At 48.2% G+C, this 23,749-nt stretch overlaps 1 protein-coding gene and 1 pseudogene across 1 annotated transcript in view; one reads left to right on the top strand and one right to left on the bottom strand.

Moving 5' to 3' along the window:
- Window positions 1-511: 511 nt before the first annotated feature.
- Window positions 512-794, bottom strand: LOC116545307 (annotated as a pseudogene).
- A 10,629-nt stretch (window positions 795-11,423) lies between these two features.
- Window positions 11,424-23,749, top strand: part of KIF3C (kinesin family member 3C) — a 49,128-nt gene continuing 36,802 nt past the window's right edge. The window contains exon 1 of the mRNA XM_032271880.1: window positions 11,424-13,550. Within this exon, the coding sequence (XP_032127771.1) occupies window positions 12,006-13,550 (1,545 nt within the window). The 5' untranslated portion in view covers window positions 11,424-12,005. The remainder of the gene's footprint in view (window positions 13,551-23,749) is intronic.

Genomic DNA, 23,749 nt, shown 5'->3' with positions numbered 1-23,749 from the left:
CGGGTGGATCATGAGGTCAAGAGATCGAGACCATCCTGGTCAACTTGTAAAAAAAAAAAAAAAAAAAAAAATCCTAGCTATTGGCTGGGCATGGTGGCTCATGCCTGTAATCCCAGGACTTTGGGAGGCCAAAGCGGGTAGATCAACTGAGGTCAGGAGTTTGAAACCAGCCTGTTCAACATGGTAAAAGCCCATCTCCACTAAAAAAAAAAAAAAAAAAAAAAAAAAAAAACCAGCCAGGTGTGGCGGCAGGCACCTGTAATCCCAACTACTCGGGAGACTGAGGCAGGAGAATCACTTGAACCCGGGAGTCAGAGGTTGCAGCGAGCCAAGATCATACCACTGCACTCCAGCCTGGGTGACAGAATGAGACTTGTTTCAAAAAAAAAGAGGAGAGGTTCATGTGAGCTTATAGGTACACAAATAAGAAACAAATGGCATACCCAAAATCATAAGGAAATATCCTGATGCCCAAGTGAGGAAGGCTGGGGTGAAGAGTGAGTCCACACATTTATTTCAAGTTGTTAAAGAGTTTGTGGGTCATGCAATGTCCCTTGATGTAAGAAGTCAAAGAGCTCCTCCATGTACTCCTCTTCTGTGTGTGAAGAGGATACAGGCTCATCACAGAGCTCTAGCCATGCCCGGGCCTTTACACATTCCTCCAACTGCCCGTATTGCCCTCTCACTGTTGTTAGGGGATCCTGATGTAGAAACACTAATTCCTCCTCTTCCTCTTCCTCCTCCTTAGGATCTCTGGACTCAGTCAGATTCTTTCACTTATCCTCCAGTTCCATGTCTGGCTACGGTTCTGGATTCAACATGAGCAGCGATAGTGGCACCTAATCCACTGCAGGATCAAGAAGGACTTGTAAGGTCATTCCGCAGATATCTGGCGATCTGACCAGAAGTCAATAGGCAGTCATTTTTAACTTACAAAATGAGAATTCATATGATTCAACTTAATATTTCACAATAAAAATAATTTACATTAAGCAACCATTCTAAATGATGGTTGTGGCTGGGCATGGTGGCTTACGCCTGTAATCCCAACACTTTGAGAGGCTGAGGACGGTGAATTGCTTGAGTCCAAGAGTTTGAGACCAGCCTGAGCAACATAGTGAAACCCTGTCTCTACAAAAAATAAAAAATAAAAAAATTAGCTGAGTGCAGTGGCACTTAGTACCAGCTACTCGAGAGGCTGAGGTGGGAGGATCACCTGAGCTCAGGAGGTTGAGGCTGCAGTGAGACGTGGTTGCATCACTGCACTCTGGTCTCTGTGGCAGAGTAAGACCCTGTCACAGAGACCAGAGTGCAGTGATGAGAAAGAAAGAAGAAAGAAAAGAAAAGAAAAAAAGATGGTTGTGAAGACTATTAATAGCGTCATTCATCATTTATTCATTAAGTGAATATCTCCTGAGGGCCTATCATGAACTAGACATATTTCTAGGCACTGGGAGAAATTGTCTCATTGCACATTAGTGGGAAGAAGAAAACATAAACAGATAAAGAAATATCTAGAATGTCATATTGTGGTAAGTGCTATGAAGAAAAACAAAGCAGAGTAAGCATATAAGGAGTGAAGAAGAAGGATTTTAGAAAGCAAGGTCAAAAAAGCTTTTCTGAGGGGGTGACAAATATATGCAAATACAACTGAATGAAGGGAGGGAGGGAAGCCGGCTTGGCGCTGGGAGAGAAAGCTTGCAGGCAAAGGAAGGAGCAAGCGCGCAGGCCCTCAAGCCGGAAGGTGCCTGGCGGGGCTGAAGAACAGGGATGCCAGTGTGTTGTTGGATCAGAGTGAGGAAGGAGGGAATAGGAATACATGAAACAGGAGAAGTGCCCTGGAGCTTGATTGAGTAAGGGGTATGTGCCCTGTCAAGGACTTTGGATTTCATTCCTTGTTTTGAGATTGAGTCTCTCTCTGCTGCCCAGGCTGGAGTGCAGGGGTGCAGTCTCGGCTCACTGCAATCTCTGCCTCCCGGGTTCAAGAGATTCTCCTGCCTCAGCCTCCTGAGTAGCTGGGAATACAGGCACCCGCCACCATGCTGAGCTAATTTTTATATTTGTAGTACAGATGGGGTTTTGCCGTGTTGCCCAGGCTGGTCTTAAACTCCTGACATCAGGTGATCTGCCTGCCTCAGCCTCCCAAAGTGCTGGATTACAAGCGTGAGCCATCGCGCCTGGCCTAGATTTTATTCTGAGAATAATGAGACATCATTTGAGAATTGAGAGGAGGAGGTAGAATGATTTGATGTTTAGTTCCGAAGAAAGACTCTGGCTGTTCTGTCTCGGAGGGAGAGTGGGAGGATAAGGGTGGAACCAGGGGTTCCTGTTAAAATACTACTGCCGCGTCCTGGTGAAAGATGTAGGTGGCACGGACTAAGAGGGTAGTGGTGGTGGCACAGACTAAGAGGGTACTGGTGGTGGTACGGACTAAGAGGGTACTGGTGGTGGCACGGACTAAGAGGGTACTGGTGGTGGCACGGACTAAGAGGGTAGTGGTGGTGGCACGGACTAAGAGGGTAGTGGTGGTGGCACGGACTAAGAGGGTACTGGTGGTGGCACGGACTAAGAGGGTACTGGTGGTGGCATGGAGAGTTTTGGACTCGGGACCAACAGATTTTCTAAGCAGAAAAGGGATAGAATCTGTTGATGAATTGCATTTAGGGTAAGAGGAAGAGTCAACAACATGTACGGTGCTTCAAAACAAAATTGAGAAAATTCTATATGCAATTTGGTCAAAACTCTTTTTAAAATGCTCTTAAATTACTTTTGGAACAAGAAACTTATGTATAGCAAATTAGAAGAATCCGAGTTGGGGAGACAGAATATATTCATAGATGGATGGATAGCACCATTTAAAAAAGCAGATGTTAATTGCACATCATACAAATTGCCACAGAAGGTAAGGAAAGGAAGAGGCCCGTAGGTCTGGAGGAGGCAGGTCTTTACTGAAGAGGCAGGGGGTGTTGAAAGGGGAAGGTGGAGTTAGACCAGATAGAGGTGGATTGAGGGCTGAGGCTCAGCACTCAGGCAAGGGTAGTGGGAAAAATACTGGCTTCCCAGCAGGAGGAATGAGGCTCAAGCTCCAGTGCAGCCACTTACCAGCTGAGTGAATGTGAAGATTTGATAAAACATCTGTGACCCACCCATTAGGCTCTCGGTAAAGGGGAACAGGTATGAACTGTTCTTTTTATAATATCCAGTCTTCATTTTCAGATTTTTCTGTTATTTCTTTATTTAGGTTGACAAATCCCGTTCACCAGCAATTACAGCAGAGACTGTAGACAGGAAGCTGCAGGGGAAAGAGGAGCAATGTGAAATCAAGCTTGGGAGACTCCTATAGTTAGGTAATAACTCATGTAGTTAGGTAATCACTTAATGATTGATAGCCCAGAAATTGGAGTTCATCCAGCAATTTTGTCACATAGTCATGTCTCCCTCTGCTGGCAAAACTTGGTTTGGTTATTTTTTGTTTGTTTTTGGGACAGAGTCTTGCTCTGTCGCCCAGGCTGGAGTACAGTGGGTTGATCTCAGAGTTCACTGCAACCCCCGCCTCCCAGGTTCAAGTGATTCTCCTGCCTCAGCCTCCCAAGTAGCTGGGATTACAGGCTCCTGCCACTATGCCTGACTAATTTTTGTATTTTTAGTAGAGACAGGATTTTACCATGTTGGCCTTGAACTCCTGACCTCAGGTGATTCACCACCCACCTTGGCCTCCCAAACTGCTGGGATTACAGCCATGAGCCACTGCAACCAGCCTGTTTTTTGTTTTGTTTTATTTTGCTTAGAGACAGAATCTCTGTTGCCCAGGCTGGTCTCGAACTCCTGAACTCAGGGATCTTTTTGCCTCAGCCTCCCAAAGTGCTAGATTACAGGTGTGAGCCATCACCCCCAGCCAGAATTTGGTTTGTGTAGGGTCAATCCAAATATGAATTACTTGCGTTTGAACATTTGTAGACCCCAGGATTACCAAAGAGTGAACTCTGTCTTCTTTGTATAATCTTACCATAGCTGTTACTGGGACCACACTGGAAGGAGATGGTGGAATGGGAATCCCCTGTGGAAAAATAACTTTTTTTTTTTCTTGAGAAGGAGTCTTGCTCCATTGCCCAGGCTGGAGTGCAGGGGCACAATCTCAGCTCATTGCAACCTCTCCTTTCCAGGTTCAAGCAATTCTCCTGCCTCAGCCTCCCAAGTAGCTGGGACTATAGGCACATACCACCACACCCAGCTAATTTCTGTATTTTTGGTAGAGACAGGGTTTGACCATGTTGGCCAGGCTGATCTTGAACTCCTGACCTCAAGCAATCTGCCCACCTTGGCCTCCCAAAGTGCTGGGATTACAGGTGTGAGCCACTGCACCTAGCCAATTTTTGTATTTTTTGTAGAGATAAGGTTTCACCATGTTGGCCAGGCTGGTCTCAAACCCCTGAGCTCAAGCAATCCACTGGCCTCGGCCTCCCAAAGTGCTGAGTTTACAGGCATGAGCCACAGCCCTCGGCCAAATATTAACTATCTTAAATGTAGCTAGTACTGTGTTAGGTATGGGAAAAGGAGACACAAAGACAAAAACCACAGCTCTTAGCCAGGCACGGTGGCTCACGCCTGTAATCCCAGCACTTTGGGAGGCCGAGATGGGTGGATCACGAGGTCAAGAGATCGAGACCATCCTGGCCAACATGGTGAAACCCCGTATCTATTTAAAAAAAAAAAAAAAAAAGCAAAAGAAAAACAAAAAAAAAACACAGCTCTTGTCTTCAGGAGGCACAATTTCTGGTGAGAGAGATAGACTCAGTTACCCACAGTGCAAGTCAACTGTGATGAGTTCCAGGTGTCTAGCTAAACAGTGAGCTATAGCATCATGAAGAGAGGAAAGATTTTTTTTTCTTTTTTACAAATTAATTAATTTTTTTTTAATGGGGGTTTCAGGATGTTGCCCAGGCTGAGCTTGAACTCCAGTGCTTAAGTGATCCACCAGCCTCAACCTCCCAAAGTGCTGAGATTACAGGCTAAGCCATAGCACCTGGCCAAAAGGAATGTTAATTCTGGTACAGTCAGCGGAGTCGAATAATTCTTCCCAGAAGAGGTGATGCTCATATCGGACTTTATTTTATTTATTTGAAACAATATTTCACTTTGGGAGACCAAGGTGAGCAGATCACCTGAGGTCAGGAGTTCGAGACCAGCTTGACCAACGTGGAGAAACCCCGTCTCCACTAAAAATACAAAAATTAGCCAGGTGTGGTGTCATGTGCCTGTAATCTCAGTTACTTGGGAGGCTAAGGCAGGAGAACCGCTTGAACCCGGGAGTCAGAGGTTGCACTCCAGCCTGGGTAACAAGAGCGAAACTCTGTCTCAAAGAAAGAAAAAAAGGAAAAATATTTATTTGAGCACATACTATGTGCTGGAAGCTGCAGTAGTCATTGTGATTACAAAAATGAATGAAGCAGACATGTTATGACTTTGCTGAACAGGGGAGGTGGACAAATTATGATTTAATTACACTTATACTAATTTCTATGAAGGAAAGTACCAGGAATGATGAGAACCTATTACAGAGGGACATAAGCTAGGTGGAGAAATCAAGAAAAGTATCCTTAGGAAGGGACATTCAAGCTGAAATCCAAAGGGTGAAGAGGAATTATCTAGGCAAAGATGGTGAGGATAGGCCGGGCACGGTGGCTCACGCCTGTAATCCCAGCACTTTGGGAGGCCGAGATGGGTGGATCACGAGGTCAAGAGATCGAGATCATCCTGGTTAACATGGTGAAACCCCGTCTCTACTAAAAATACAAAAAATTAGCTGGGATTACAGGCACGCGCCACCATGCCCAGCTAATTTTTTGTATTTTTAGTAGAGACGGGGTTTCACCATGTTACCCAGGCTGGCAGATCACAAGGTCAGGAGATTGGACCACCCTGGTCAATCTGGTGAAACCCCGTCTCTACTAAAAATACAAAAATTCGCTGGGTATGGTGATGTGTGACTGTAGTCCTAGCTACTTGGGACTGAGGCAGGAGAATCGCTTGGCTAAAGAACAAGACTCTGTCTCAAAAAAAAAAAAAAAAAAAACAGGGAGAAGCATTGGGACCTTTCAAGCATGGGGTGACATGATCAGATAGGTGTTTTTAGTTTTACTTTTTTTTTTGAGACAGTTTCGCTCTGACTCCCAGGCTGGATTGCAGTGGTGCGATCTTGGCTTACTACAATCTCTGCCTCCCAGGTTCAAGGGATTCTCCTGCCTCAGCCTCCCAAAAAGCTGGGATTACAGGTGCCCCGCACCATGCCCAGCTTATTTTTTGTATTTTTAGTAGAGATGAGGCTTCACCATGTTGGCCACACTGATCTTGAACTCCTGACTTCAGGGTGATCCACCTGTCCTGGCCTCTCAAAGTGCTGGAATTACCCTAGTGCCTGGACGATTTTTAAACTTATTTATTTATTTATTTATTTATTTTTAGAGACAGGGTCTTACTCTGTTGCCCAGGCTGGAGTGCAGTGGTGTGATCATGGTTCACTGCACCCCTGAATTCCTGGGCTTTAGGGGTCCTCCTGCCTCACCCTCCCAAGTAGCTAGGACTACAGGCATGCACCACCACAACTAACTATTTAAAAAAAATTTTTTTTTTTAGAACTAGGGTCTTACTATGTTGTCCAGGTTGGTCTTGAACTCTTGGCCTCAAGTGATCTTCCTGCCTCTGCCTCTCTTCACCTCCCGGGTTCAAGTGATTCTCCTGCCTCAGTCTCCTGAGTAGCTGGTATTACGGTCATGCGCTAATTTTTGTATTTTTAGTAGAGACAAGATTAATTTTTGTATTTGTAGTAGAGATGGGGTTTCACCACATTGGCCAGGCTGGTCTTGAGCTCCTGACCTCAGGTGATCTGCCCACCTCAGGCTTCCAGAGTGCTGGGATTATAGGCATGAGCCACTGTGCCTGGCCTAAAATATTACTTTCTAAAGAATGAATACATATGGGTAAAAATAATAATAATAAAATAATAAAAACAAACAAGAGAATGAATACGAAGGGGTAAGAGCAGACTGAATCTCTCCATTCAGAGATACCAGATTGGGGGCTACTCTGGGAGGCCAAGTCAGAGAATAGCTTGGTCATGATAGCAGCTATGGAAGTAGAAAACAAATGGATAAACCTGAGAAGTATGCAGGAAGTTGAGTTGGCAGAATTTCGTATTTGAATGGATACATTGAGAGTGAAAGAAGTGCTATTTACAAAGCTAGGCATCATTTTTGGAGGGTAGAATAATGAGTTCAATGTGAACAAGTAGAATTTCAGGTGCCTGGAGAGCCACCCAAGTGGCTCTGTCCATTACAGAGTCAGACATAGAGGTTTGGAACTCAGAAGAGAGGTCTGGACTGGAGATACAAATCTAGGAACCATATAGACAATAATGGAAGCCATAAGCTATGATGACACTACAGGGTAGCACTGAAACTTGCTGATGTCCTTGGTAAGAGCGGTCACTATTGCATGGTAAGAGGAGAAGCCATGTAAGTTTGTTTGTTTAATTGAGACAGGGCTGGTCTCGAAATCCTGGCCTAAAATGTTCTTCCACCTCTGCCTTCCGAAGTCCTGGGATTACAGGCGTGAGCCACGACTCTGAGCCAGCCATATGAGATTGGGCAGTGGAATGAATAGAAGCTAAGGCTATGTAGACAGAAGCAGACAAAGTTAGGAAAACTGAATGCGGTGGCTCACGTCTATACGCCTAGCACTTTGGGAGATCAAGGTAGGAGAATCACTTGAGTCCAGGGATTTAAGACCAACCTGGGCAACATAGTGAGACCTGGCTAATTTTTTAAAAAAATATTGCTGGGCCAGGTGCAGTGGCTCATGCCTGTAATCCTAGTGCTTTGGGAGGCTGAGGTGGGCAGATCACGAGGTCGGGAGTTCAAGACCAGCCTGGCCAACATAGTGAAACCCCGTCTCTACTAAAAATACAAAAAACAATTTTAAAAAATTAGCTGGGTGTGGTGGCAGGTGCCTGTGATCCCAGCTACTCAGGAGGCTGAGGCGGAGAATCACTTGAATCTGGGACGTACAGGTTGCAGTGAGCTGAAATCACACCACTGCACTCCAGCCTGGGCAACAGAGTGAGATTCCATCTCAAAAAAAAAAAAAATCTATCTATCTATCTATCTATCTATCTATCTATCTATCTGTGTATGTATTGATAGTTGGCCAGGCCCAGTGGCTCATGCCTGTAATCCCAGCACTTTGGGAGGCTGAGGCAAGGAAAATTGCTTGAACCTGGGAGGCAGAGGTTATAGTAAGCCAAGATCAAGCCACTCCACTCCATCCCTGGTGACAATGCGAGACTCCATCTCACATATATATATATATACACACACACACACACATATATATATATACATATTGTTTTTAATTAGTCAGTTGTGGTGGCATGCACCCGTAGTCCCAGCTATTCGGGATGCTAAGGCAGGGGGATCGCTTGAGCTCAGGCGTTTGAGGTAGCAGTGAGCCATAATCATACCATTGCACTCCAGCCTGAGTGACAGAGTGAGACCCCTTCTCAAATAAATTAATTAAAATAAAAACAAAGTTAGGACATTTCAGGCAGAGGAGCAGCATGAGCAAAACAAGGAGACACAAAAAAGTGGGATGTGTTTGGGGGCCTTAAGCTAATCAGAGTGGCTGTAGACTTGAGTGTGTAAGAAGGAAAAATAAAGACAGTAGTGAAAATGGAGACACTGAAGTGAACAGCCTTAAATGCAAAGGACAAAAGGAAAGAAAACTACTATTTCTTGAGTGCCTCCTATGTCCTAGGAGTTTTTGTATACATTATTTCATTTAATCCTGGTGTGTAAGGTAAGCATTCTTTTTTTTTTTTTTTTTGAGACAGTTTCACTCTTATTGCCCAGGTTGGAGTGCAGTGGCACAATCTCTGCCTCCCGGGTTCAAGCGTTTCTCCTGCCTCAGTCTCCTGAGTAGCTGGGATTACAGGTGCCTGCCACCATACGTGGCTAATGTTTTTGCATTTTTAGTAGAGATGGGTTTCTTCATGTTGGTCAGACTAGTCTCAAACTCCCGATCTCAGGTGATCCGCCCTCCTTGGCCTCTCAAAGTGCTGAGATTATAGGCGTGAGCCACTGCGCCCACCTGTAAGCATTCTTTTTTTTTTTTTTAGAGACAGACTCTCACTCTGTCACCCAGGCTAGAGTGCAGTGGTACAATCATCACTTACTGCAGCCTCAAACTCCTGGGCTTAAGTGATCCTCCTACCTCAGCCTCCTGAATGGCTGGGATTACAGCTTGAGCCACCACACCTGGCCAATGTAAGCATGCTTATCTCACTTATCCCATTGAGAAAATAGCTGTTCAGAGAAATTAAATAATTTACCTGACATCACACATCTTGTAAGCAATGGAATTCCGATCTCCCTCCCACACAGGAAGATCTGGGTAAGTGCCCTGCCAGGTGGTGACATCAAGTGGGGAGAACAGGGTGAGAACCCCTTTTATCCAGCACTATAGTGTCAGATGCATTAGCCTAAGCAGAGAAAGGGTGTTCGAAAACCAAAGCCGAATGCAACCAGAAAATGGTTGAAGAACTAAAGGCTCCACCCAGAAATCATGTGAGAGCCAAGAGAGGTTAGTCTACAGAGCCAAAACCCCACCCCATAATTGGTCCAAAAGCCAAGTTAATCATAAGCAGTGGAGCTTAATCAAGGAGAGAGAGAGTGGAGCGAAGCCAGGAAACTTCAGAAGCAGGCAAACTCTCAGCTAAGTCTCAAGCCTCTAGTCCAGCTCACACTCAAATCCTGGGATGGGGAAGAGTTAAGGAGATAAATTTTGTTGAGTTGGAAAACTAAACAATTGGGTCCTCTAGAGGATAACATGCTTGGAAATGTTTTGTGGAAAGACTGTTCTGGTGCCTCCACGAAGAAGGGCCTCCAGGTTTCAGATAACAGCACCTCTCGATCTGGATCTCATATGGAGAGTAAGGACAACTTGGGCTCAGTCCACCGACTCAACTCTCCTCTGCAGAGGGGACCGTGGATAGGACTCTGGCTTGGTCCTTGGCCTTGTGGAATTACATTTGATTTGCATCCTACAGGAAAAAAAAGATGACCCCCATAGAGGAACACCAAGCCCTGACCTGGTCTCTCCAGGATACTGAAGGAAGCAGAAGCTGTCAGGCAATCCCAGCCAGGGCAGGTGCATGTATTAAGGACTTCTCATAGTGTAATACTTCATGATTCATTGTTTCATTTGAGCCTCCCAACCACTCCATGAAGTAGCTATTAATTATTTTTTTTTTCCTGATCTCCAATTTAAAAAAAATAAATGAGGAAACTAAGACTGGAGCAAGGGAAGTGACTGCTCAAAGCCGCTCTGTTAGATGGCCATGGGAACTGGAACTTGAATCCAGGTTTTGTGTTAGGCAAATTCTGTGTCTGTTTCACTACAGGACAAAAAAAATTGCTCAGGGAAGGCTTCGTGGAGGAGGAGGTGCATGAACTGCCCAAGTGGCAGGACACTACATGCCGAAGGGCAAAAGCACAAAGATGCTGCACAGCAAAGCCAGTTAAAGAAACAAAGGACGGTTCCTGGAATGTGCACTCCTTGAGGACAGGAAAGACCCAGAGCCTAGAAGGGGGCTTGGGGCTCAGCAGGCGCTGGATAACTGAAGGAAGGTATGTCTGGAACAGAGGAGTAGTGGAGGTGAGGCTGCGAAGTAAGAAGATGGAGAGGCTTTCACACAAGGAAGGCGGTGGAGGAGCAGCGAGAGGGCCCCGGGTGCATGTGCGGACATGAGGTGCGAGAGATGGCTCCAGCAGAGAGAAGATGAAGGCCAGAAGTAGACCAGGGCAGGGAAAGGAAAGGACAGTCAAGAAATATGTGGGAGTTCGGCTCCAGGAGGCCTTGGCGACACCCTGACAGGGATGAGTGACGTGCACCCATTTGCAGGCAGAAAGGCAGGAGCAGGGGGGTGTCCGAGGATGGCGGCTCGGAGGGACCAGACGTGGGTGGCGCAAGCTCAGCTGTCATTCGAGGGATGGCATGCCGATGAGGGAGGCGCCTCCCGGACTGGGGGGCCGGGGAAGGCATGAGCAACCTGCAAGAACCCAGTTAACAAAGGCGGGACTACAACTCCCGGCATGCTCGGGTTCGGTGGGGTGACGGCGGGCGGTGGCTGCGCTGCACCCGACTGGTGGGCGCAGGACCTGGGTCGGCACCGGAGCCTGTCATCCCGGAGCGGTCGGCGGGGGTGCAGAGCCGGCGATGCGCCCCTGTCCCCCGCACCCGGGCCGCGCCCGGCTCGCGCCTCCCGCCCCGCGGCCCCGCCCCCTGCCCCACCCCAGCCGGGAGGCTTAGCTGGGGCCGCAGCGCGGCGGCAACATCACTCTCGCCGCCGCTGCTCCGCCCCATCCCCTTCTGTTTTTCTCTCTCATTCTCCGGTGGCGGCGGCGGGGAAGGCGGAGGCAGAGGCAGCAGCAGCAGCCGCGCTGGCTGCAATGAATGATCCCCCAGCTGGGAGGGAGGACTCCAGGTGAGCCTCTGCCCGCGGGAGGCCCGGGAACCCCGGCCGCCCAGGACCAGCAGCCGCCGCTATGGATCCCTAGAGGGAGGAGGAGAAGACAGCTCGCCGCCCACCCCCATCCCATTTTCCTCTTCCTTTATCTCATTGTTGCCGGAGCTGTTTACGGCAGCGCTCCCTCTGCTCCAGCATGGGGCGGGCTCCGGGCACGGCCGCTCGGCAGGCGCTGCTCCCGCGGCGGCTGGGGGATTCTGCTTAATTCACCTCCCAGCCGGTGCAGCGAGGACCCGAGAGCGGTGGAGGCCCAGATTGCAGCAGCGTCGGGGCCACCTCCCAGCGTCCCCACCCTAGGAGCCTGCATGCAGATTGAAGAGCGGCGCCTGGGGGCTGGGCTGGCCCCGCTGATCCCGACCTAGAGAGCAGGAGAGCAGGACCGCCCAGGCTGCGGAGGGGCTCGGGGCAGGAAGGTCAGAGCGGCAAGATGACCAGTAAAACCAAGGCCAGCGAGGCCCTCAAGGTGGTGGCCCGGTGCCGCCCCCTCAGCAGGAAGGAGGAGGCTGCTGGTCACGAGCAGATCCTGACCATGGACGTGAAACTGGGCCAGGTGACCCTGCGGAACCCCCGTGCTGCGCCGGGGGAGCTGCCTAAGACCTTCACCTTTGACGCCGTGTATGATGCCAGCTCCAAGCAGGCCGACCTGTATGACGAAACCGTGAGGCCCCTGATAGACTCCGTGCTCCAGGGTTTCAATGGCACAGTGTTTGCCTATGGTCAGACGGGCACTGGCAAGACCTACACCATGCAGGGAACCTGGGTGGAGCCCGAGCTGCGCGGGGTCATCCCGAATGCCTTTGAGCACATCTTCACCCACATCTCCCGCTCCCAAAACCAGCAGTACCTGGTCCGGGCCTCCTACTTGGAGATCTACCAGGAAGAGATTCGAGACCTGGTCTCCAAGGAACCGGGCAAGAGGCTAGAGCTGAAAGAGAACCCTGAGACGGGCGTCTACATCAAGGACCTCTCCTCCTTCGTCACCAAGAATGTCAAGGAGATTGAGCATGTGATGAACCTGGGGAACCAGACCCGGGCTGTGGGCAGCACTCACATGAACGAGGTCAGCTCCCGCTCCCACGCCATCTTCATCATCACCGTGGAGTGCAGCGAGCGTGGCTCTGATGGCCAGGACCACATCCGAGTGGGCAAGCTCAACCTAGTGGACCTGGCTGGCAGTGAGAGGCAGAACAAGGCGGGCCCCAACACAGCAGGAGGAGCAGCCACACCGTCCTCAGGTGGCAGTGGTGGCGGTGGAGGCAGTGGGGGCGGTGGTGGTGGAGAGAGGCCTAAAGAAGCCTCCAAAATCAACCTCTCATTATCTGCCCTGGGCAACGTGATTGCTGCCCTGGCGGGCAACAGGAGCACCCACATTCCCTACCGGGACTCCAAGCTGACCCGGCTGCTCCAGGACTCCCTGGGGGGGAATGCCAAGACCATCATGGTAGCCACACTGGGGCCAGCTTCTCACAGCTATGATGAAAGCCTCTCAACCCTGCGCTTTGCCAACCGAGCCAAGAACATCAAGAATAAGCCCCGAGTGAACGAGGACCCCAAGGACACACTGCTGCGGGAATTCCAAGAGGAGATCGCCCGCCTGAAGGCCCAGCTGGAGAAGAAGGGGATGCTGGGGAAGCGGCCCCGGAGGAAGAGCAGCCGCAGGAAGAAGGCCGTGTCCGCCCCGCCAGGGTACCCTGAGGGCCCTGTGATTGAGGCCTGGGTGGCAGAAGAGGAGGATGACAACAACAACAACCACCGCCCGCCCCAGCCCATCCTGGAGTCAGCCTTGGAGAAGAACATGGAGAATTACCTGCAGGAGCAGAAGGAACGGCTGGAGGAGGAGAAGGCAGCCATCCAGGATGACCGCAGCCTGGTGAGCGAGGAGAAGCAGAAGCTGCTGGAGGAGAAGGAGAAGATGCTGGAAGACCTGCGGCGGGAGCAGCAGGCCACAGAGCTGCTCGCGGCCAAGTATAAGGTAAGGGCCCCAGAGGAGCCGAACACTTGAGAGGTCCCCGCAGGGGATCTCGTTAGGGAGGCTGCTCTTTGAGAGTCTGTGACCTGGCCTGAAGCGGAGGTCCTCCCTCAGCACCACACACTGCTCTCCTGCCAAATGTGCCCCCGAAGCAGCCAGGCAAATGTCTGTGATACTGGTCTGTCAGGTACATGCACAGATGCACACACACGTGAAGCAGAGCAGACAGGCGGTCTCTCAAGCCAGTGAGCTTGGGGTGGTCTGATCTGCTGCGATCAGTTCCTGCTGGTGGCTTCAGGATCAGTCAGGTCTGTGGGATGCCCAGGCAGCCTCTTGTGAATGTGGGTTCTCGTTCCTTCCCAGCCTCCTCCCCTGAGGCTTCCTCCCTCTGCAGCATCTTCCAACCTCACATTGTTTTAATAATATCGTTTGGTTAGTGCTTCAGTTTACAAAATGCCCCACATACATGATCCATACATGATCTCATTTGATCTCATTTGATCCTTTGGCCATCCAGGGTCACAGTTCTGAAATCCCCATTTCAGAGGTAAGGAATTAAGGCTCAGAGAAGTGACATAACCAAGGTTCAATCCTATGAAGTGGCAGAGCTGAGCTGGAACCCATGGACTTCATCTTTCAGTTCTTAGCTGGGCAAAGTGGGACCATGAACAGATTCTGCTCCCTGGGAAATGGTCCCTGAGCCTTACCATGCAGGGGCCATTGCTTGCTATCTTTAGAAAGGAGACTTGGGGGTTATGCAGGAGACAGGGTGGAAAAAGCACCAAGCTTAATACCAGAGACCAAGAATCTGGCCTAGCTATTCTATAGCTCACTGAGTGACCTGGTGTAAGTTGCTTCTCCCTTTTCTGAGGCCTCAGTTTACCTTTCTGTAAAATAGAGGGTTGGCCTGGGTGATCTCTGAGGCTCTACCTATCTGGCAATTCTATGGCCTATATTAATCTGAGCAGCAAACCAACCAGCCCCCACCCCGAGGCCTCATCACAGTTAATATCCAATTCCCCATTACCCCAAGAGATGTCAGGACCTCGTCATCCTTCCTGAGCTGTTTCCTCCCTCTCTGGGACTTTCCAGGCCCTAATGGGGCTAACTACAGAGGCTCCTGCCTGTCCAGTCATAGACCTATTAAATTTCAGTGCTGGGGATGCCACAACTCAATGTTCCAGGCATTTCCAGGCCCCTGGAGCCTTCAACACTAGGGGTTGAAGGAAGGACACGGGAAGCCATGAGCTTGCTGGGAAGAGCAAAACATTGCCATTTCTTATTCCTTCTCAGGAGTCTGGGCTGGGGAGCAGGGGGGCCCAGCCTATAGCCACTGTGAGAGTGGCAGAGGAGCTGTGTGCCATTGTCTGTTTGGGGAATGTTCTGCTGCACCGGGGGCTCTGGCCTTACATGTTTAACATTTAATTCACTTCTTTGAGTCCAGCAAGAGTTATGCTGAGCTGTTTCCTCATGGAAAGAATCACGGGCCTGGAACCATTAGGGACATCCTGAGAGAAGCAAGATATTAAAGGCAGGGCTGTTAGATTGAGCCCTCCTTAGGAGGGAGGGAATCCAATGTTTGCTTACCTGGTTAATCTGCCATTGATTTTGCTAAGAAGACCCCCTGCCTCCCTGAAAGCTTGGAGGCAACAAAGGCTAAGAAGGGAGGAAAATGCAGTAGCACACTTTGGCTCCCTGAGGGATGGGGCAAAGATTTCCATTGTTGGGAATTGACCGATTCCCCTCAGTGAGATTCTTGGATCTAAGGCAGTGTGGGACACAGATGGTAGGAGGGCCAAGAGATCAGAGTGGCCAACGCCAGAATTCTTGCACCAGAGGCGTGGCCCACAAAATATCACAGTCTTAGAGCTGCCAGGAGCTTTGGAAAACTGAGGCCTGGACTGGCCCAGGGCCACACAAGTGAGTTGAGGAGAGCCTAGCCTGTTTATACTCAGCCCAGCCTCTTTCCATTGCGTGAGTCCTGATGTTACCTGTGCTACTTGATAATCAGAGAGTCATTCATTTTTATATAACACTTTCATATCCTAATCTCACTCAATCCGCTCAACAACCCAGAGAGATGGGTACTATTATTTCTGTTTGACAGTTAGGAAAACTAAGCCTGGGGAGGTGGAATGAGTGTGTTATCAGCTCGTGACTTTGGGTGATAGGCAGCAGCACCAGGACTGGAACCCAGGTCTTCTGACGTCCCCAGACCTGTGGTCTTTCCAAGGCATCTCAGATTCCTCCATGTTTGCTCACTGTGTGAGTCAGGACAAGAGCCTTTGCCTGTCCAGGCCTTGGGCTTCCGTTCACCTAATGAGGAGGAGAGGCCTGACCTTGCCCCTGGGGAGTGGGTGAAACAGTCATTATATACCAGGTGTTCAGATGGAAGCGAAGGGGGAGGAGTGCCTGGGAAATTCCAGGACAGGAATGATTCCATATCTTGTGACTTCTCATCACACCCAGCCTAGGACAGTCAGCAGCCAGCAAGCCCAGAATGGAACCTAGACAGAGGACCCAAGTTCCCCATAGCCTCAGTGCACTGCCTGGTTCTGTGTTGAATGTTTCTAGGCTGGTGAAAACAATTTGAGGGCTCTTGAGGGATCCACAGGATAAAGAGGGGAGGAGCATGTTAGATACCAATCCCAGCCCTGCCTATTTCCCAGGATTGTGCCGAGGATTAAATGAGATCATTATCATGAAGGCATTTAAAATAAGTTGAAAGCACCAAATACGTGGAGGGCAATAGTAGCCACGGGGTGCCTTCTCTCTGCCAAGCTGGGGTCCAGTGATCACCAGGACTGACATCTTTGTTGTTAGCTCAACCTCTTCCTTACCCTGCCATCCCAGCTGCCTTGCCATAACCCTGCAGCGGCTGGAAGCAGAGCCAGGCAGGAGAGGTCTAGAGATTTCAGAAGGCAGGCTCCCCAACTGCAACTCACTCCTGCTCCCACTTTCTGAGTTAGGGCATCAACTCCGCTTCTTCCCCCACCAGCTCCCAGTCCCTTCTTCCAGTTCATACCACCCTCTGGGGGCAGCTAAGCGGTAGTTGATGCGACCCAGTGCCCTCATTCACTCTGACTCATCTCACAGTCTGTCTCGCCAGCTCTCCCTGCCTGCCACCTCCCAGGCTCCCTGTTCTCTTTGTTCTCCCCTCACTGTGTACAAACACCATGTCTGTCTCCTTGAAATCTCCTTTCATCTTTACCACAGGCCTCAGGGGATGTTCGGGTGTGCAAATGTGTGAGAGTTGGTGATTGTGATCAGCACCCTGTTTATCAGTAATCATTAGCAATTTATACTTATGTAGTGTCTAGGGGAGGGAGGATGTGGGCAGGAATGCTCGTGGGGGCTTGATAACATACTAGGCCTATGAGGTAGGAGGAATAAGTAACATCACAGACCCACAATGCACAGGGAAAACCTCAGATGTTTGGTACTGCACAGTAAAAACCCAAATGTTTGTGCACAGTGCACATACTGCAGTGAGGACTGGTGAACACATGTAGATTGGTTGGGAGAAGGCCCAGTTTACTCAAATGTAGTCACACAAGACAATTTTGAAATGACTGCTTTAATTTTGAAATTAATTTTTTCCAGGAGTTGGACTAGATGATTCCTAAAACTTTGATTCTAGCTACTTAAAGGGAAAAGAGGGTGTTTGTATACAGACGATACATAATGCAGGCACAAATTGAAGACAGGTAGAAACAACAGCATTGGATGTGATCCCCAATAAGTAGGTCTGAAGGGAGAAGAGCTGGGGTGTCGGCTGGAGCCCACTCTCTGGTGACTGTAGAAAGGACAGCCTGCAGAAGCAGGCCTGGAAGCCTGAGGGATGTGGTCATGAGGAGGAACATGAACTGCGCTGAAATGTTATTGTCCTTTTTGTGGGTCCCACTTTCTCCCACCTCAGCAGGGAGATTAGCCATAAACGCAAGAGAGAGCGTTTCAAGCCGGAGCGACAATAGTAACAGCAGTAATAATGACATTTACTGAGCATTTGCTTTGTGCGAAGTACTATGCTATATACAGATTATCCCGTTTAATCCACGAGACCACTCTCTAAGAAAGATGTTGATTACTGTTCTCATTTTACAGATGAGAAAACAGAGGCCCACTGAGGTGAAATAACTCACCCAAGGGCACATGTTTGTTATAGTAAAACTATATAAACCCAGCTGGATTTGACACAAAGTCTGATGTTCTTTTAGGCTTAAAAAAATTAGGAATATCAGGTTGGGAACTGTTTCCTGAGGTAGTGCTAAAAAATGATAGGAGTAGGCTGGTGCGGTGGCTCACACCTGTAATCCCAGCACTTTGGGAAGCCAAGGTGGGTGGATTCCTTGAGCCCAGGAGTTCCAGATGAGCATGGAGAAACCCCATCTCGAAAAAAATAAAAAAAATTAGCCAGGCATGGTGGTGTGCATCGGTAGTCCCAGCTACTCAGGAGGCTGAGTTGGGAGGATCACTTGAGCCTAAGAGATTGAGGCTGTAATGAGCCATGATTGCACTACTGTACTCCAGCCTGGGTGACAGAGCAAAACCCTGTCTTAAAAAGGAAAGAAAAGAAAACTGATAGGAGCTGTCATAGATGTGTCACATTTGAGGTGACAGAGTTCAGTGTGCAGCTGGAGTTGGGCCAGTAGAGTTTAGAAGCAAGCCTAAGACTGGAAATGGAGATTGGGTGTCATCTTTAGAAGAAGACTCAGATGAGACCCATGCCCCTCTGTTTTTTGTTTTTTGCCTTTTTTGTTTTTGAGATGGAGTTTCACTCTTGTTGTCCAGGCTGGAGTGCAATGATGCAACCTCGGCTCACTGCAACCTCCACCTCCCAGGTTCAAGTGATCCTTCTGCCTCAGCCTCCTGTGTAGCTGGAATTGCAGGCATGCGCCATCACACCTGGCTAATTTTGTATTTTTAATAGAGGCAGGGTTTCTCTGTGTTGGTCAGGCTGGTCTTGAACTCCCAACCTCAGGTTATCCACCCACCTCAGCTTCCCAAAGTGCTAGGATTACAGACGGGAGCCACCGCCTAGATCCTCTGTTTTTGACACTGCCTCCCTCTGTTTGTAAGTGACTCCCACACTGAGGTCTCTCCTGGTCTCTCTGCTCGCCTTATCATATGAAGCACTGTGTTCAGGGTATAGGCATCAGAGTCAGCTGGGTCTGGATTTAGTGACTTACCAGTTCTGAGACCTCTGAGTACCAGTTTCTTTAGTTATAAAATAGGATAGTAACAGTATCTTTGTTACGGTGCTATTGATAGAATTAAACAAGGGCCTGCCGCAGTGGCTCATGCCTGTAATCCCAGCACTTTGGGAGGCTGAGGTGGGAGGATCACTTGAGCCTAGGAATTCAAGACTAGCCTGGGCAACACAGCAAGGCCTTGTCTCTAAAAAAAAAAGAATTAAACAAGATAATGAACATAAAGCACTTTGCACAGTTTCTGGCACACAAGTATTCAGTAAATAATTATCATTATGTCCAACCACCTAAGGGATGTTTTCAGTTGACCACCTTCCTGGTATGTTAAACACATCACATTTTAGCTTGGCATTCAAGGCCCTTCAGAATCTGACTGCAGTGCGTCTCTTCTATCTTGCCTGCCCAAGCAAGTTACTCCAATAGGAAAACCCTACAGCCAGCTGTTCTACCCCTGCCTTTGAAAGCAACACAGGCCTCTCTGTTCTTCTGCTGATTGCACTGTTTTTGTGTCCTGGATTGTTCCTGGTAACCAGGGAGTAGGAATTATGGAAGCAGTTTAACCTTAATTTAAAGACCTTTTAACAGTTAAAATTGGGCTGTTTCAAGAAGAAATAGGTGGCCCTGAGGGTGGTGATGGTTTCACGGCTGTATACTTGTCCCAGACTCATTGAGTTGTATACATTAAATATGTACGGCTTTTTACACATCAGTCATGCCCCAATAAAGTCATGGGCTCCCATCCCTGGAAGTGTTCAAGGAGAGACAGAATGTCAGGGGTGCTCTAAGAGCTTGATGTATCAGAAAAGCCATTGAACCAGATGATCTTCACAATCCCCTTCTCTTAAAGGTTCTTAATTGTTTAAAATGGTATATATTTTTTAACAGCAAAATAGAAAATATTCAGTTTGGCTTTCTGAAAATGATGACCAGAATATTTAAATTTTAATGTAGTACGAATTCAACCAATAATATAAGAAAGGATATTTTTCAGCTCTCTGTCATAACCAGTCAGAGAAGAGTCAAAGACAATGAGAAGAAGAGAAGAGAGAGAGAATAGGAAAAAAGCAAGAGAGAAATAGAGGGGGACAATAAAGAGGGGAAACAGGCAGGGAGGGAGAGCGGGTAAAGGTGTACAAGACAGGGTTTTTGGGGAGAAGAAACCTTGCGAGGAACTGCTATAGTGGAGAGAGTTAAATACTGTGTATCATTCCACTGTCCTGATCTTTTTTTTTTTTTTTTTTTTTTGAGACGGAGTTTCACTCATGTTACCCAGGCTGGAGTGCAATGGCGCGATCTCGGCTCACCGCAACCTCCGCCTCCTGGGTTCAGGCAATTCTCCTGCCTCAGCCTCCTGGGTAGCTGGGATTACAGGCACACGCCACCATGCCCAGCTAATTTTTTGTATTTTTAGTAGAGACGGAGTTTCACCATGTTGACCAAGATGGTCTCGATCTCTTGACCTCGTGATCCACCCGCCTCAGCCTCCCAAAGTTCTGGGATTACAGGCTTGAGCCACCGCGCCCGGCTCTTACTGTCCTGATCTTAACGTTAGCTTCCACATAGGGCTACCTCCAGTCTCCAGAGACTTCCACAAAGCTGATCTGGTTCCATCCGCGTGAACCCAAGGACACCAGCCTCATGTCAGACACTCTGAGATTTGTGGGACTGTATGATCAAACCCTTGAAAGGAGCCTTGAGATAACAAGCTACCCATACTCCAGGCCGGGTTTGAATCTAGGTCACAGTCCGTGACCTCTTTGTGAGAACAGTGCCTTGTGTTCTTTCTCATCCCTGGTGGGTATGGTCAGTTAACAGAATTGTTGCATCCTGGGGACATTTTGTAACATAAGGAATTGACTAGTGGGAATTATATGACACTAATGCATTTTCATCTGAGATTCTAGGCTTCAAGTGATATTGAGGCTCAGCAGGTTTGGTCCAGTGTTAGGTTTCCCATGCTATGCATTGGCTGGAGGAGGCTGTTATTATACTGCGCTTAGTCATTTCCAGCCTCCGAAGAGCGTGAGACTGGATGAAGTGGCTTTGATAATATTCTCTTTTTTTTTTCTTTCACAACTCAAATGCCTTGGGGGACTTTGATAATATTCTCATTGTGCTCTGAAGACTAGGAAGAAAGGCCTGGAATTCAAATAGAGAGGGGCACTTTTCTCTGCCAGACCACTGCTCCTGGCCAGTCTGGGGCACTTCTTCTGGAGCTGCTGAACCAGGTGGCATGGTTGAATGAATAAGGAAATGGTCCCCCAGGTGCCGTGGCTCATGCCTGAAATCCCAGTACTTTGGGAGGCTGAGGTGGGAGGATCACTTGAGATCAGGAGTTTGAGACCAGACTGGACGACATAGCCAGACTCCATCTCTACAAAAAAGTAAAAAAAAAAAAAAAAATTAACTAGGCATGGTAGTGTATGCCTGTAGTCCTAGCTATTCAGGAGGCTGACATGGAAGGATGGCTTGAGCCCAGGAGTTCGAGGTTTCAGTGAGCCTTTATCTTGCCATTGCACTCCAGCCTGGATAACAGAGCAAGACCCCAGCTCACAAAAAATCAAAACAAAACAAAATGGTCCCCTCTTTCCACAGATCCAGCTCTGCAGCTATAAAGGCTGTGCAAGACACACCCTCATGCTCAGAGCTTATAGGACACCCACACTTGCAGTTTGGTATATCCAGAACTTTTAATATCCTGAGAAATTCCTGGGCATTAACTCCAGCTCATACTAAAAAATTGCTTTCTAGGTGTCTCACTTTCCTCCCAGATACACTCAACAGTAGAGCCCCAGGCCCTGGGCTGAGCTATTTCTATAACACTAGCTAGTGGACCTGCAGGCTTTCTTCCTTCGTCAGGTGGGCCAGCAGAAAAATAACAACAGTGATCATAATAATGATAGCTACCATTTCTTCCATGCATGCTTAATGCCAAGCACCCTTAGGTGTCCTTTTTTTTTGAGACACTTTCACTCTCATTGTCCAGGCTGGAGTGCAATGGCACGATCTCAGCCCATTGCAACCTCTGCCTCCCAGGTTCAAGTGATTCTCCTGCCTCAGCCTCCCGAGCAGCTGGAATTACAGGTGCCCACCACCACACCTGGCTAGTTTTTGTATTTTCAGTAGAGACAGGGTTTCGCCATGTTTACCAGGCTGGTGTGGAACTCCTGATCTCAGGTGATCTGCCCACCTTGGCCTCCCAAAGTTCTGGGATTACAGGCATGAGCCCGGCATGATGTGTTCTTTATGTGTATCATTTTGCTTCATCCTCACGGAAGCATGAATCTCCATCTGACCAGTGAGGACACTGAGGCAAATTAAGGAATGAACAACCTAAGGTCACACACCTAGGAAGTACTCAGGCCAGAGTTATGAGCCTCTATCTGCCTGACTCCATAACCCATGATCTTCACCTCCACACTGTAATGCCAGCTCAGACAGGAAGGATTTATGCCAGATCCCTGGCTAATAGGACCCAGTGGGAACTCTTGTCTCCTGAGATGTTTAACTCATCTTTGTCCTTCTGTATGATGCAAACCCCTAGCCTCCAACCTCAGCCCCGCACCATTCATTTGTATAATCAACAAATCTTTGGCAGTGGCTCATGTCTGTAATCCCAGAACTTTGGGAGGCCTAAGTGGGCAGATCACTTGAGGCCAGAGTTCAAGACTATCTTGGCCAACATGATGAAACCCCTTCTCTACCAAAAATACAAAAATTAGCTGGGCATGGTGGCATGTGCCTGTAGTCCCAGCTACTCCAGAGGCTGAGGCAGGAGAATCACTTGAATCCGGGAGGCAGAGGTTGCAGTGAGCCAAGATCACGCCACTGTACTTCAGGCTGGGGGATAGAGTGAGACTCTGTCTCAAAAAAAAAGCCCAGCAAATCTTTTTGAGTAACCATGGCCAAGGATATAAATCAGTAGATATAGTTAATGTTGTCTTTAAAATTTTTTTTTTTTTTTTGTGACGGAGTTTCGCTCTTGTTACCCAGGCTGGAGTGCAGTGGCGCGATCTCGGCTCACTGCAACCTCCGCCTCCTGGGTTCAGGCAATTCTCCTGCCTCAGCCTCCTGAGTAGCTGGGACTACAGGCACATGCCACCATGCCCAGCTAATTTTTTGTATTTTTAGTAGAGACGGGGTTTCACTGTGTTGACCAGGTTGGTCTCGATCTCTTGACCTCGTGATCCACCCGCCTCGGCCTCCCAAAGTGCTGGGATTACAGGCTTGAGCCACCGCGCCCGGCCAGTCTTTAAAATCTTTAAATTTCTGGAAGAGGTCACAAGAACTTGCTAATAATGGTTATTGCTAGGGATTTTAATATGGAGGGTAATTTTTATTTTTCACTTTATTCCTTTTTATTTTTCACAACAAGCATATAATACTTTAAAAATCATCTGGCACTTTATTTTTATTTTTTATTTTTTCAATAGTTTTTGGGGGAACAGGTAGTTTTTAGTTACATGGATAAGTTCTTTAGTGGTATTTCTGAGATTTTGGTGTACCTGTCACCCACTTTTAAAAAATGAAACAAAAACTAATCTGAATTGTTTAAAGGAAAAAGCCCATTGTCAGAGTTCTGTGATTTAAAAAAAGTGGGGGTGGGGGGGATATAAAAGATATATTTTAATGCCTAGTTGGAATATTTGCTTAACGGTAATTAATAATTGAGGGAAATCCAGGGTTGATAATAATGCTCAGTTATACTCAGTCATTCATTGGTAATCCTGTGACCTTAGACAAGCCGCTTTCCCTCCCAGGAGCTGTAAGGAATGACCAATAGATGATTTCTGACTGGATGTGGTGGCTTATGCCTGTAATCCAAGTACTTTGGGAGGCCGAGGCGGGTGGATTACCTGAGGTCAGGAGTTCAAGACAAGCCTGACCAATGTGGTGAAACCCCGTCTCTATAGAAAATGCAAAAATTAGCTGGGTGTGATGGCACATGCCTGTAATCCCAGCTACTTGGGAGGCTGAGGCAGGAGAATCGCT

The sequence above is a fragment of the Sapajus apella genome, unplaced genomic scaffold (assembly GCF_009761245.1).
Source record: "Sapajus apella isolate SASKATOON/1434 unplaced genomic scaffold, GSC_monkey_1.0 scaffold258, whole genome shotgun sequence".
NCBI lineage: Eukaryota > Metazoa > Chordata > Mammalia > Primates > Cebidae > Sapajus > Sapajus apella.
This window is presented reverse-complemented; position numbering and strand designations above follow the sequence as displayed.